Below are 14,768 nucleotides of genomic sequence, written 5' to 3'. Positions count from 1 at the left end.
ATCTTTAATTTCAAATGCTTTTCTATCACAGCTTGCGTGCCGGTAATTTGCCAATTTGACCCCTGGAGCCACTGGGCACCTCCTTGGAGCTGGCACAATGAGGGTGGTAGTGGGGCCACGTGTCACCCCCTTGTCACCTCCGTCCCTCGGGTTCCCTGCCAGGCTTATCTGCTGCCTCCTCGTCGGAGCGAGCGCTTCCAGATTCACAGCAAGACCTCAAGGAGAGCCAGATGATAGAGCAGATGGCAGATGACTAATTTGGCAAAGTTAGATGAGTGGAAATTGTTTGCTTTAATTGCTTGTCAAGTCCGGTACTCACATTATAGTTAAGAAGCAACTATTTACCTTCAAAATAGAACGAAATGAGGAAAGAAAGCGTGCATGTGTGTGTGTCTGTGAAGAGTAGGGAGAAAAAGGGAAGGAGAAGTACCCAGAGAAAATAATTTGGTACAACGGCTTTGAGGGGGGAAGAACCATTGGCAAAGATTCTTATGTTAATTTCTGCTTTTTTTTTTGGTGGTAGCTGTGTGATACAGGTCCTGCAGTACATTTTTCCCATTTTGTCCTTTCCAGTTGCTGTATCATAATATATATGTGAGGAAACTAAAAATGAAACAATGGTGGAAGTATTGGCATCACGCAAGCAGATGACAATGGCTGGACATGGTCGGCACAGGCAATTATCCTTGAAATGTCGCAGTATAAATCTAGTCAACATTTTGATGCTGTTTTTTGGTTGGTACGAACAGGAGTGCTACATTGGTAAAATATGCTGCGTAGCATCCACCAAACAGATTTTGGAGAGCTCGGTGCAAGGAGAGGGTGCCATCAGCTCACGGAAGTGTTATCACACGTAACTAATCCTTCTTGATGAAGTTACAATCACTGTCAGTCTTTACTGTGCCTATTTGTGTTCCTGTTCATAAAACGGGGAAAGATCTTCCCTTTGTAGGTGGTATCTGATGAACCTTTACTGGAGGTGGGACCACCCTGATAAAACACATTCCTGCAACTTTTCTGAAAGTGCTGGGAAGCTTTTACAGTGGCATATGAAACGATATTTGGGGGTTTAGCGAGCAAATTTCAGGGAATTAATTCTTTTGGTCCTTGGTGCTATCAACCCAGGGATTTCTTCTCCGTGCAAAGAGAAGAAAGGCTATGGAGGTGTTTCAGAGTGTCCTTGTAGCGTTGCAGATTAAATTCTGGATGAAAATTATAGTTAATTTTTTTTATTTGACTTTATTTAGCAGTTGTGGAGAGTTTAACTTGGAAATCAAAATAAACAATAGCACTCCCAGGCTTGCGTTTCTGGGCCGTTTGCATGCAGATATAAAGGATTAAAGCTGTGATGGTGTGGATCACAGCCGCCGTGGGCCAGCCTGTACTGTGCCACCTCATCTGATGACAACCTGACAGACTGAATGGCGGCTGGATGCTGAGCTTCTCCGCTCCTGGCCGTGCGGCTGTCCAGGGGTTCATGGCAGTTGGGTTGATTGCATGCAACTGGATTCAAATGGGATGATAATTTTCTAGTGTAGAGCAGACCTCACGGAAGGAAAACACTTGTGCCAGCTGAGCTTTTAATTAGGAGTACAGAGAAAATTATGCTCTCCTTCATTACAGTTTCTCACCTAGGGAAAGCCAGCCTGTAATTTTAAAATACTCTCCAAAACCACTGGGTTTACAGGAAAACGGCTGGTGACCTCAAGGAGTGTTTTGCCTTCTCCCAGGAGACATCTGCAAGATTGTAAGTGCAGGCAGTCCCTCCTTTCATCAGGACGTGCCTAATTGCAAGAAAATTTGGGGCTTTTGCAGCTCATTCAAGGAGAGCTGTAAAATAATAATGAAAGGATTAAGCGTGTTTACCCCTTCTCCTGTGTGCGTACATGATAGGGTGCCCAGGCTGTTGCTGAGAGCGCAGAGCGCAATGAAATGAATGGGGACTGCTGCGGCATTGCTGGTAATTAGTTGTTTCTTAAGGAGCTCGAGTATTTCCCCCCATCTGGGGGCCTTAACAAATTGCCACGAGTGTTTGCAATTATTAATAAACAGTTACGTTAACCGTCTTTCAAGAAACCCTGATGACGGCATTGTCTGTAAAAACACAGCTAATTAAGTAAGTACGTGGGAAGTATGGGAAAAGGATGTGTTAGAAAGAGGTGCAGACTGTTGTTGGGCTCATCCTGACCGGGATGAAGGAACGTGTGATTCTCTTTTCATAAGCCCTCTCCTGAAACCAGTGAGTCTGAGTGTTTAAGCCTCATCTTGCTTTTTTGGCCCATTTGACAAACCCATCGACAAAGAGAGGTTGTGCTGCATTCAGGCGGAGGCTGGTATGGGGCAAACACACTGCTGTCCTGTGTCCTCACCAAAGGGATAATAAATGTTTTATGATTCAAAAGAATATATCCAGATGCTCGAGATAACTCCCTTGGAGTTGGCAACGAGGATGCCTCGTTGCTGCTTTGACGAATGTGCTTTGGGAGAAGAGCGAGACACCGGTATTTCATGCGGGGGTGACCACGCTGGAGATGATGGGATTCACTCTTCCTGAATAACTCCAAATGTAGGCAGATCCGGAGAGGCGTTGAATAAGAAATGAAACAAGTTGACCTCCTTCCAAAAGTTAGTTCATCTGTTGAGCTGGGAGGTTTATAAAATCTGTTAGTATTATAAGAAACAGAACTAGATTGAGTCAAATGTGATTTCTTAATTTAACGTATAGATTTATCATCAATAGAGCAGGGCAAAATAATGGCCCTAAAAAGCAGAAGCTAAAGGACATTTTTAAATGCCTCCGCTATTTGCTGCCTTTGAGTGAGCATCCAAATGATTTGGCTTTGTTATGAAAAAAACGTGAATGGGAAATTAATTTCCAAGTCATGTGCATGAATATTGATGAAAAACGTAAATTCAATTCAATACGATTATTACTGCTGTAATTGGGGCCATTAGGAGCTGAAGCTCTTCTCTGTCACTTTAGGTAGCTGGTAATAAGTAAACGACCGAATGTGAAGTGTGAATGTGTGGGTAATACCTGAAATCCATTTTGTGATGGCCAAGCAGCGCTCTGCCCCAGCGCCCACCCAAAATCACCCACGTTTGGGTGTAGATGAGAAGCGGCCACAGGCTGGCAGCCTGGCTGGTCACCATCACCGCCGATTTGGGGCTTCCCAGATGGGAAGGCGCACATCCTTCAGCTTCGGGCTAACTCTAGTGGTGGGTGTCTCTGGGCACGTACACATGCATGCTCTGCGAGGTTTGTTGCCAGAATATGGAAAGAGAGGGGAATGGCCAAGCGTGTGATGGTGCAGAGATGTATTTGAAAGCTTTATGTCACACCGGTAACCTGGTACACGCTGTCAGTCAACAGCTCGCTGGGGTTTCCATCAGGGAAAACATAAAGGGATGTCAGATTTTCCTGGGCATGCATTGAAACTGTGCTCGAGGGTTTCCCTCATTGAGACGCCTCTGTAAGACCTTCTGAGCAGGTCGGGAGTATACTGCTCAGAGATGCTCAACAGTGAGAGAAGTTGCAGACAGGGAGGTACATCTTAAGCTACTACTTTTTTGGCCTCTGTTAGAGGCAGGGGAATTAGTACTTTTTATTAACCAGGAGAGGTTCTGCTGCAGGGACTGCTTTTAATGCGCAATCTTTATTTTCTTTCCCCTCATTGGTTTCTGGGGCTATATAAAATAACATGTCTAACAATATAAAAAGTGCTTTGAAGAGAGTTTATGAAATATAGATTATGGTGGTTTTGCATGGCATGAGAAGGAAATACATTTTGTTGTGCTTATGTTCATGCCTATATACAGCTGGAGCATCCCTGAAAATATGCATTGTTTTGGCACTTAATTTTAAAGAGCTGCTACAACATATAGGTGCCTGTTGCTGTTCCAAGAGATGAGCAAGAAATGTTTGTGCTCTCTGTCGAGCTGGGGGGCAGAGGGACTGGGGATCCCGTGCGATCCCTGCTCAGCTCCCACCTCGCACGTGGTTACTTTAAGTGCTTCTTAACTATTTTGGCAAGTCAGACCCAGAACGATTATTTTTGCCCTGGAGCAGCTGGGAATTGCCTCCTGTGGCTCAAAATGGAGGCATAAATTTTATTGTTAACTATGAGTTCACAGGCTGCTTTCTGGCCTGTGTCCCCCCCACGTTTGGCTCCCTGCTGTGTGTGGGCAAGCAGGAGCACCTTTGTAATTGTACATGGCAGCAGCATTTCTCCCGCATGGCAGGAATGGCTTTTTAACCTGTTAGTTGTATTTTGCCTTAAAAAACCCCCGACAGCATATCTAATCTCTCTGTTTTAAAGGACTCTGCGAAGGATGGATGTGCTGTCCCAGCTCTATCCTCCTGCGAGCGACGATTGATCTAATCTGCTTTTCTTAAATACTTTCATAGTTTTCTCTGTTGTATTTTGAATCTGGCATAATTATTAGGTGCATAGAAAGTATGTGTTCAAAACCTGTGCTCTAAAGCTGAGGCACAGAGAGATTAATGGCTTATTATAATAATGGATTATTAATGATCCATGGTTATCCCCACGTTTGCTTTGGGACTTCAACTTGTTCCCCGGGCTGGGGCTCCCTCCTGCTCCAAGTACTGCTTCTGCATTGGCTGCACTGCTGGTTGGGTACCGATGGCAAAAAATCTGCACTGCTGCACCCCCCAATTGATGTAAGATAGTCTCACTTTCGGTATACGACTTGATTTGAGGCAATCTGTAACCAATTTCTTTTTTTTGTTGAGGGGAGATGACCTGTCAGGACAGTAGAGAGCCATAAAAGCTGAGCCAGACCATGCAATGGTTGGGAGGATTGATGCTGGGCAGTGACTTTTCCTGGTTTCCCAAATTTTGTGCAGAGCAGGCTGGGAGGAGCCGGGTTGCACGTAGCTTCTGCCACGTATCAGGCAGGCAGCAGAGGCCCAGGTGTGAGCTGGAACAAGGAGGTGTTTTGTGTAACAGAGGACCAGAGGGGATTTCTTTTTTTAAGACAGAAATTAAATGCTTGGAGTTACTGTGAGATAAATTTAAAGGATCAACATGATTTCTTCGAAATTTGCTTTTAAGATTTTATTCATCCGTAAGAATTGATTTCCATAGCAATAAAAAAAGCTGGGAGTAGTTACTGCAATGGTTTCATTGTACAAAATTAATCTTACTCGAATAAAACTTGCAGCCCCACCTTACATCTGGGCTGGCTTCACCCCCGTTGAATCCTCTTGCAAGAGCAGGCTCCAGGTGTTCTGCCTCCTTACAGCAACAAATGGCTAAATTAGCTTTCATGAAATGTTTAATGGGTGTGCAACATGAAATACCAGTGTTGCAGTATATAGCTTTATTAGCTGAGCTGCTGGAATTGTTTTCTGAGCTATGTTGATCCTTAGCACCGATTGCGAAATGGAACAGAAATTATTTATTAGTCCTCAGGAGCCTTAAGACAGAATAATACTTATTCGGCTGGAAACACAGTCAATCTTGTTGTTATAGATGCTGCTGCTTTTAAGGAAAAAGCAAACAAACTGATTTTGTGATCAGTAGCAAATGTTTTTCAAGTCTTCTGGCAGGGGCAGGCGTGCGTCTCCCTGAAGGGTGGAGATGCTCATATGGCAGATCTCGAGGTTGTTCCGAATAATAGGACAGGGCTTTGTATTTCAAAAAGAAAGAGGTGCCATCCCCTGGCAGCAGTGGTCAATTCTTCCAGGTGTTCCCAGTCCAGCAGAGCTGCGTCAGGTCCCAGTGGGACACGTCTTTCCATCTTGGGAATCCTCAAAAATGGCTATTAAAAATACTTTAAACAAAATCTTGTTTAGATATGTTTTACTCTGAGTGGTAAGGTTTTACAAGAAAACTTTCAAAATGTGAACGTTTGTGCTTTAAATTAAGCCTTGAAATGAGGTGGTAGTTTTTATTTTAAAACCCGAGTAAACCAACCAGTTTTGTTTTTCTGCAACATCATATAATGAATATATGTCAAATATTTCAAGTTTTTAAACTTAGTGAGGACTTTGAAATTTTACTTTTAACAGGTCGTAGAAAGAAATAAGAAAATTACATCCCTTACAATATTTCCTTTGGTATCTAGACCAAATATGTATATGGAAAAGCAGTCCTACGAAGTGGCTGTTCAGATTTGGTCCATGCTCTTTAGCTGCTGGAAACACAAAACCCGAAAATTATCTGATAAAACTCTCATCCCATGAATGGCTTGCCATGAAACCAGTCCCTGCTATCCCTCCCCGGTGGGGAGTTATGGTTCAGGAGGAACAGATTTCTGCTGCCATTTTTAGGGCCGAGGGAGTTTCCTTGGGAGAAAACTTTGAGCAGGTCGTGGGTTTCTGGCTGCCTCCCGAAGCCCTTCGCCAAGAGGCTGCTTGAAGCTCGAATCGCCCTGGCACAAGAGCAGATTGCTCTGCAGCAGAGAGACTGCAGCGGAGAACAGAGATGAGAATTGTTCCCGTTTCTATTAAAAGAAAAAAAAAGGGGGGGGGGGGGGCATGTAGTTAAGTAAACACTCAATAATAGTAGTACTAAAAAATCTAATTACTTTTGATATTTAAAAAAAGGACCCGCATCATTCAAAAAAGCATTTTTTTAGCCAATTTTACTGATTATGCCTCCAGTCATGGAGAGTTTTGTTTGTATCGATCTAATCCAGGAGTGGGAATGGCTCCAGAAATGCTATTCTGGTCTGGCTCATGTTTTGCATAATATAGTGCCCATTTCAAAAGTTTGGATATATTCAGATTAATTTGCTTGCAGATAAGAACAACCCACAAGGTGTTGGTAATCAGGAAAAGTAAATGCATGCAAAAAAAGCCCAGCCCTACACTTGACTATTTAAGTAGCACTGTTGTCCTGGTAGGCTGAGAGCTGCCTGAAAAACTGCTGTTATAAAATGCTGCTTCTGTGTTTCTTTTCCGCATTCATTTTTGTCATTGCTTGATGCACGGCAAGGTAATAGGCTGAGCAGAGCTGTGATTCTGCAGTAGCTTTGAACCGGACTTCAAAATTTAGAACAGAGTAGCATAATATTGAAGGGCATCTTCTGAAAACGAACTCCTAACTCATCTGGATGAGTACGTTCCTTTGTACGTTCCATTGTACGTTCAGGTCACAGTCTGGTGACTTGTGGAAAGACGATAGGTTTTTTGCTATTGTCTTTCTCCTATTTAATTGCATAAAGCTGGAAAGAGCTAGGGTCTTAAGGAAAGTGATGGGGAAAACAGCGTTGAGTATAAGCCTTCTGGTCAGGTTGCTCTTGGCTTGTGTGACATTCCCTTCTGAGCATCAGCTGAATAGGGAAAACGTTGGATTACCCAGATCAGCTTGGATGCACGGGTCTTTTCAGCCTGTCCTGGTTTAGGCTGGGATAGACTTATGTCAATAACCTTATGTCCTTCAGTCTGTGACTGGCGCATCCCTGTTCAGTGTCCGATTCTGTCATTGGCAGAACTAGTAGGGACTTTGCTGAGACTTGGGTTTGGCCCTATATGTTCTGAGGTCAACTAGTCTTGCATTGTTCCTGCATTTCTGCATTTTCAGCCTTTCTGCACATTTGGCAGTAAATACCAGCACTTCATCCCATTTGGTGAGATGTATTTAAATGGCTGAGATTATCATGGACCATATTTGTACCTTCCCACCTCTGCTGCTGATATTCAAGTAACTTGTGCTGGGTTTTTTTGCAGGACCCAATCCTGTGACTTTGTTACAATTACCTGTATCCCTGTATAAAAACGTTATTTCCTCCTCTGCTTCTGTGGCCCTCTTCTGTACTGGTTCTGATTGTGTGTCCTGTGGTTTCTTGCAGTGTGTGCTGGCACCGAGAACAAGCTGAGCTCCCTCTCTGACCTGGAGCAGCAGTACCGCGCCCTGCGCAAGTACTATGAGAACTGCGAGGTAGTTATGGGCAACCTGGAAATCACCAGCATTGAGCACAACCGAGACCTCTCCTTCCTGCGGGTAAGCAATCTTCTTTTCTTGTGGGAAGTAGCCCCGGATGCTAGGCTGGAGAACGGCAGGTCTCTTTCCCACCAGCTCCACTGCAGTGTAAGAGGATACTAAACGTCATAGGTGTGCAGAGCATAAGAGCAATGTTGTTGCTGTGACAGATGCTCTGAATATGCGTCGTTTAGGTTTATCCAGGACTCGGGGGAGAAAGCCATATCACTATGCAGAACGGTGACGCCTTGCAGGTCTCTATCACTGTGTGTTGCCAGCAGGTTCGGAGCAGGTAAGGTTTAGGAAGGTCAGAGTCATGCACATAAGCACTGGAAGCTTGGAGAAGCTAATCCTAATAAAATGCTATATATGGACTGGTTGATAGACTAAGCAAGGGACGAACTCTGGGCAAGATTTGCGGAGCATTTAAGAAAAAAAGAAAAAAAGGTGGTTGCTGAATGAACATAAAACCCTCTTCATGTACGAAACTGGAGTTATGAGCCTAATTGAATCTCTAGCATCCAGAGGAGGTCTGTAATAGATGAAGGCTGTCCTGCCACCGTGGAGCCTGGGTTGTGTGCTCCCTCAGCCCTCCTGACTTCAAATTTTGGGTAAATATCATGCTTTTGGGTTTGTGAAGGAATATTTCAGTGTGGTTTATGCATTCCCTGTTAATGTGCTAGCAACCACAAGGAGGGAAAGGTGAATGCTGAATTAAAAGACTTTAAGCCCACCGTTATCTGGTGTTCCAAAACTAATTATGTTTGAAGAAATACCCCAGTAAAGGAGTGATCCGGTGCACTCAGGTGGGCATCGATGCAGACGATGTAGCTGCAGCATGGAAGAAACTGGTGTGTAGGTATGAGGGCCACGGTAGAAAAGGCAGTGACCGTGTGGTTGCAGGCTGTGCTGGTCATACTCTCCAATAGAGGAAGTCAAGCCATGACACAGCTAGGGGTTTACACTGCTCGTATCATATGGCATCGCTCGCGTATACTTCTGCAAAATGCTAATGTCATGTTTCAGGATGCGTGTCTGTATGTAACTGGCATTTTCATAAAAAGCACGCAGGGGGAGTGGCAGCTTGAAATCTGGCAGCAGGAGTCAACCCCGGCAGGTTGTGTTACACTCAGTCGTTCAGTTTGCCGGGTGTCGGGTGAACCTAGTTTCAGTTTGTAAAATTCAGTTTGTAAACATGTGAACTTTCCATTATGGGTTATAACGAAGGCAAAGCCTATTCTCCAACAGCATGTTCAGCTTTGCTTCATGTTAAATTTGTTGGGGATTTCACAGGATTTCCATTCTATACGTTGGCCTATATTTACTCAAAGCGTACACCAGGCTGCTAAAAGATCTGCAAGCAAAATTCAGCTACCAGATACGTCTGGAGTGAAGTTTGGGGTGCTAATTGCACTCAGACTAACAGGTTGCCTGTTAATTTGAGCGACGAATGCCTAGGAAGTAAATGCTATCTATACGTTTCACAGTTGTGACAGGTGGGGAAAACACATATGCTTGTGCTGTGAAATATGTAGCCTTGGTGCAGCTGGACAAACGTTTCCCACCACATTAGACAGGCAGCAGATAGATACCTCCTGCACGGACAGGATCCCCACACTGATTCGGGCATCGCTGGAGTTTCAGATGACTTCTGAAACCTCCAGCTGGGCCATCGTGCATGGCTCAAATTCATCACGGATGGTTCTCCCGCTTTCTCTTTCCTTCCTTCTTATGCTGCCTGCTGGTAGGTAGGGAAAGCAAATTATTTGGAAATTAGAGAATTAACGTCCCTTGCAGAGAGCTGCCATAAGTAGAGTAAAATATTGGTGGAAAGTGGGCAGTAAAATCAGCAAATGAGACGAAGAAAGAAGGGCCCCGTGTAGTAAATGAAGGTGGTTCAGTCACTTGTGCTTTTTGGTGACAGTTACTACTGCTTTTTTGTTAGTTTTATTACTTCACTTACCTGAGACTGCCCTCTCACAGATGTCTCAGCAAAAAGCAGAACTTGAAACAAAACCCAGCAAACTGGAAGTCTAGTTAATATGATAAATTGTAGTCATTAAAGTAGAAAACCAAACAGAGGAGAACATGTTCTTGGTAGGCAAATAAATAAATAAATGTTGGCATATTTACGCCGATAATTCGACATTCATTAGTTAGGCAGTATTACTTGTTTTATCATTTAAAAAATGGTTTTAATGGCCAAATGAAGGTGGCAGATGGGAGATAACTAAAAGAAAGGCTATTTGTCTCTCAGACTTAAATATGGTGAACTCGTCATGCAAGATGAAGCTCCTCCAGCCTGCTCCAATTTTCCTTAGTCTCTGTTGCAATAATTGCCCTGTTTCTCCACCAAACGGACTTCAGGTAGGCAGTTGACATATCCCTGGATTATCTGTACGTCCGGCTGATGAGTACCATGGCTTTGTGTGCCACCCACCTGCCTTCTCGTTAGTGCTCAGCGTAGCTGGGCAGCCTCTCACTCCAGGACAGAGGGAAGACCTAGCGAGTGAGGCATGCTGAGCCTTTTTATCATGCAATAATAAACTAATACCATAAATGAATTGAAGTGAAAAACCCCATAATTTTATTTACCCTGCAGAGGAACATTAAAAGATCAGCATCCCATCTCTCATATTTATTTAGACATTTATTCCCTAAGTAGATTTGCTTTATGTGAATGAGTTAGGTCTCTGGATATCTGCTGATTAAGGGAAAAAGGGCTGCCTATCACCTGAACGAAATGCTCAACCACTTAAACTTCCAGGCCTGCAAGCGAGTGTATGGCTTTGAGGTCATGAGGAGCTTCATTCCTGTAAGAAGGCATTGCATATACTACTGGTTTTTTCCTAGCATTTTCGTAAGTGTGCAGAACAGGAGTACAAATCTGCTGGTTTAGTTTTTACGTATTTTATTCTTGCTTCTGCGTGTGTTATAGTCTGGGTATTGCTTGCCCATGGGCGGCCAAAACAAGGGTGAGCAATTGCAGTGTGAAGTCGTGCTCTGCATGTGCTATCCTCCAGCTCCATCAGCTCTGCTCCTGCCGCTTGGTGCTTCCCCGCACTGCAGCCACAACAGGAGTCCTGGTAGAGGAAAGGAACGCTCGGTAGGAGGAAAAAATGTGCCCAAGCCTGAGTGCTGGGAAAGACAACGGGTTTCTGACTGTGGGCTGACAGAATTTCTTTGTTATTCTTCTGAGGCTCAACCTATGCACAGAAAATGTACGCAGGGATAATTCAGTCTTTGGAGTCCCACCACTGCAAGCTTTGGCCATGAAATGAGGCTTAGGTTAATGCAGCACATTGCTGCTGGAGTAGCACCTCCCTGTCGTGGCCGAGGCAGGCTCTCCACTGGTGTAGGCGCTGCCGTAGGGAAAGGCACTTGCTGTTTCCAAGAGCATGATTGAACTGGGCGGGACAAATAATGGGGTGGAAAACAGGCCCTGAGAACTCCCTTGTCCCTGTCGCGTGTCCAGGCTCACCCAGCAAGTCGGCAGTGGCGGTGGGAAGAGGGCGGGCTCCATCTCCCACTGCTTCCCAACCCACTGGCATCCTTCAACTAACTGCATAGGTCAGGTTTTTGCACTGGGACTTGCTCCATGAAACTAGATAAGCTGGTTGAGCTGAAGCATGTCTTGAGTCTCATCAAGGCTAGAGCTGAGATTTATTTCTCTAGTTTGGATTTCAGAAAAAATCTTGAGAAAAGCTCAGATCATGCACTGGTTCATATTGCAAATGACTGTTTGGTTTCAGAAGCGAGAACCTATCTTAGTTTTACTTGGCAAAGCTGACAGTTTGTATTGTGGACAGTTCTTATTTCTTAATAGCGTTTCTGCATTCAATTTTTGAAATAAAATACACAATTAGTATCTTCTGCAAGCACTCTTGTTCTGTTAAACACATTTGGTAAACAAGAGTTATCTTTGACTAATCCCCAGGCTTTTAGCAATTCACAATCAGTAAATTGTCTTCTTGCGCCTGGATTTTATTTAACCAATTCAGATTATTTATTTTTGAAGACATGACCAAAGTTCTGCGCTGTTCCCTGCAATAACTCTCCCAAATGATTATGAAACTTATTTCTCACCACAATCAACAGCCTTCGAAAATTATCTACCACCGCTTTATAAATTCTTTTTTCATTTACCTCTGTAGCACCTCTGTAGCACCCTCAGCCACGGCTACGTTGGCAGCTGCCATTTAGCAGGGTGGGCGTTTCGCGGTGGGCAGCTTTACAGCCGCTGCAGTTACTGAAAAGACGTATAGCCCCATCTTCCCTTTGTCAGTATACATAACTGCGTGCTCGGTGAAAACCTGCGCCAGCCCGTACTTATTGCTTTGCTTACAATCATGTTTAGACTTTGTGGCAGGTGGAATTTGGGGGTTTGGGCTTTATGTATTTTTGCTTCTGTGTTATAACCTTGGAGAAAGTCTGAGTCGGACAGACCCCTCCGAGGGGGGAGGGCTGCCAGAGCAGCCATGGGAAGAGTTGGTTGCAAACCATGCTGCCTGGCCCGTAGGCATTTGGAGCTGCTTCTGGTTAAAACAAAAGTAACCTGTGTTGTGGTTTTTTTTTTTTTTAAAGCTTTTTGGTCTTTTATAGCAAAACGGGTCTAAGCAGACCCTTCTGAAAGCTCCGGCGGCAGAGCTCAGCAGAGACGTGGGCACGGAGACGTGTCAGGAAGGGCAGCGCAGAGGCAGGAGGGTGTTGCCTTGTCCAGTTCGCTCGGCAGATCGCTATGGTGATACACATGGCTCCTGAAGGCCTGGCAGCACAGCATCCTCCTCTGTAGCAAAATGGTATCTTAACTCCCAGCTGACAGGCTTCAGTAAGGTCCCAGCTCAGCAGAAGGGGAGCGGGATGTGGGGTAGTGTCTGTCAGGAGTCCCCAGAAAGACAGGCTACAGAGTGGCTTTGCCTGTGTGGAGGGGGATTTTCCCCAGAAGTGCTTGGAAAGCATTGCAGTCCGGCCCTACACCACACGGGGGTTTGGGGAGGTTTGCTGGGCAAAGCTGCCCTGTAGCATTTGTCCTGAAGTGAGCTGCATCAGGAGAGCGTTGCCAGCACGTGGTGTCCTTGGCTGGCAGGAGGCAAAGTGGCCTCCAGGCAGTTACAGACCTGGAAATCAAATATGTGTATGTATTTATTTGTCATTGTCCCCCCTGCCCCCCCGCCAGGACCTTACCCATGAGAAAACAAAGTATAAAGACCGGAATGGTGTGCCAGCAGCAGCGTGAGTGGCAGGGCTGTGTGTCCCACACAAATCCAGGTGGAAAGAGGACACCTTCAGCTTGCTGTGTAAACCTGGCTAGGGCATCCTGCGCACGCAGCAATAAACAGAACGGCTGTGCTGGGTGGGTTACAAGAGGCCAGCGGCATGCCGGGCCGTGCTTCTGGCATGGACAAAATGTTTTACACCGGCCGTGATCAGCCGCCAACTGTGTTGGATGAACTCAAGCCACGCTTAAAGTGAGTTGGATTCCAAACTCAGAGGGTGGAGTGGGAGCAGAGGCTAACTGCAAAAAGCACGTGTGATACAGCTCTCCTCCGCGAGGACAGCTTCTTCTGCCATTTCCTGTTGCTTTTGCAGAAACAGTAGCTTAAAATAATCCCAGTAGTTTAAAGTGGTCTCAAAATGGCTAGGGAGTATTGATTGCCAAGGTGAGGAATGGCCCGGATTTGCAGGGTCTTCCAGACCTTTCCTGTGTTGAGAAGCAGGTAGTGAAATGGTAGCCATGGCTGCGGTGAGTAGCTGCGTGCCAGGCACTGTTACAGTAATTGGTGTTCACATTGCCCTCGTCCCTTGATGCGTGGGACAGCGCCGGGGTGGTCAGTCCCTGCTATTGAAGACGAGTATCACGCACCACGTAGTCCCTAACGTAATCTCACCCAGCTCCATTCTGACCCCACTGCTCCCAGAGTCTCCCAACTAGTAGGTAAAAGGCATCCAGTGCTTTCTGGCCTATGTGTGTTGGGAGGTGTTACATTGGTTTTGTGCTGCAGTTGCTTATCCCCCTCGTGTTACGCCGACAGGAGAGTATTTGCATCTCTGCGGTGTCTGCTTTCCTGTGCTGCCCCAGTCAGGCATCTGTAACGCAGGTACGTCCTCTCTGCCTCCCTTCCTCGGATGCCCCAAAACCCCTTTTTAACAGCCTGTCTGGTTTCAGCCCATTTTTCATAGTTACAGGACATGGTACCGCTCGATTTGTGCCTCTGCCGAGGCCTCTTTGGTGTAAGCCTGTAACCGCTGCTGGTGCATCTCCTCTGCTAGGTGCAACGTGGCAGCATAGGGACCCTGCTCGCACCTCCCCTTCCTTCCCCCCTGTCTGGGGGGCTGCCAGCCTCCCATCTGCCTCCCTCCCCGCCTTTCTGCCAACATTTCCCCCTTGCAACTGGCCACGCTTGCCTACTCGGGGGCACAAATAATCCCGAGCGGCTCACAGCCGCCCTGCGCCTGCCGTGCTGCCTCTGCGCTGCGGCAGCTGCTCCCTCCCACCAGACCTCGGTGGAGCTGCAGAGCATTGAGGGGTGACCCCGAGCCCGCTCCCCACCTCTCACCTCCTCCTCGCCCTGCCGTGACAGCCCCGTTTGCCACACAGCTATTTCTGTCTGGCTCTTGCAGAGCCTTTTTTTAACACTGTTTACAAACCCGGCAGCTTCATCTCTCTAAGCAGCTAATGTTTTTGCTAGCTCCCCACAGCCAGATTTTGACTCAGGTTTTATACTCCTCCCAGCCCTATTCTTTTATTTTTATATCTGTCCTGGGCATTGCAACAGGCAGAGTAACTGGGCTAGGAGGCTCCTTTCTCTTCCGTAC

The 14,768-nt window shown here is 45.8% G+C and overlaps 1 protein-coding gene across 1 annotated transcript in view; it reads left to right on the top strand.

Moving 5' to 3' along the window:
- Positions 1-362: 362 nt before the first annotated feature.
- The window catches only part of ERBB4 (erb-b2 receptor tyrosine kinase 4), a 395,664-nt gene continuing 381,258 nt past the window's right edge, over positions 363-14,768 (top strand). The window contains exons 1-3 of the mRNA XM_075153901.1: positions 363-383; positions 1,074-1,155; positions 7,822-7,973. Coding sequence (XP_075010002.1) covers positions 363-383; positions 1,074-1,155; positions 7,822-7,973 — 255 coding nt within the window. The remainder of the gene's footprint in view (positions 384-1,073; positions 1,156-7,821; positions 7,974-14,768) is intronic.

Source organism: Calonectris borealis, chromosome 6 (genome assembly GCF_964195595.1).
Source record: "Calonectris borealis chromosome 6, bCalBor7.hap1.2, whole genome shotgun sequence".
Taxonomy (NCBI): Eukaryota; Metazoa; Chordata; class Aves; order Procellariiformes; family Procellariidae; genus Calonectris; species Calonectris borealis.
Note: the sequence above shows the minus strand (reverse complement) of the source record. Positions and strands in the feature narration are given on the sequence as shown.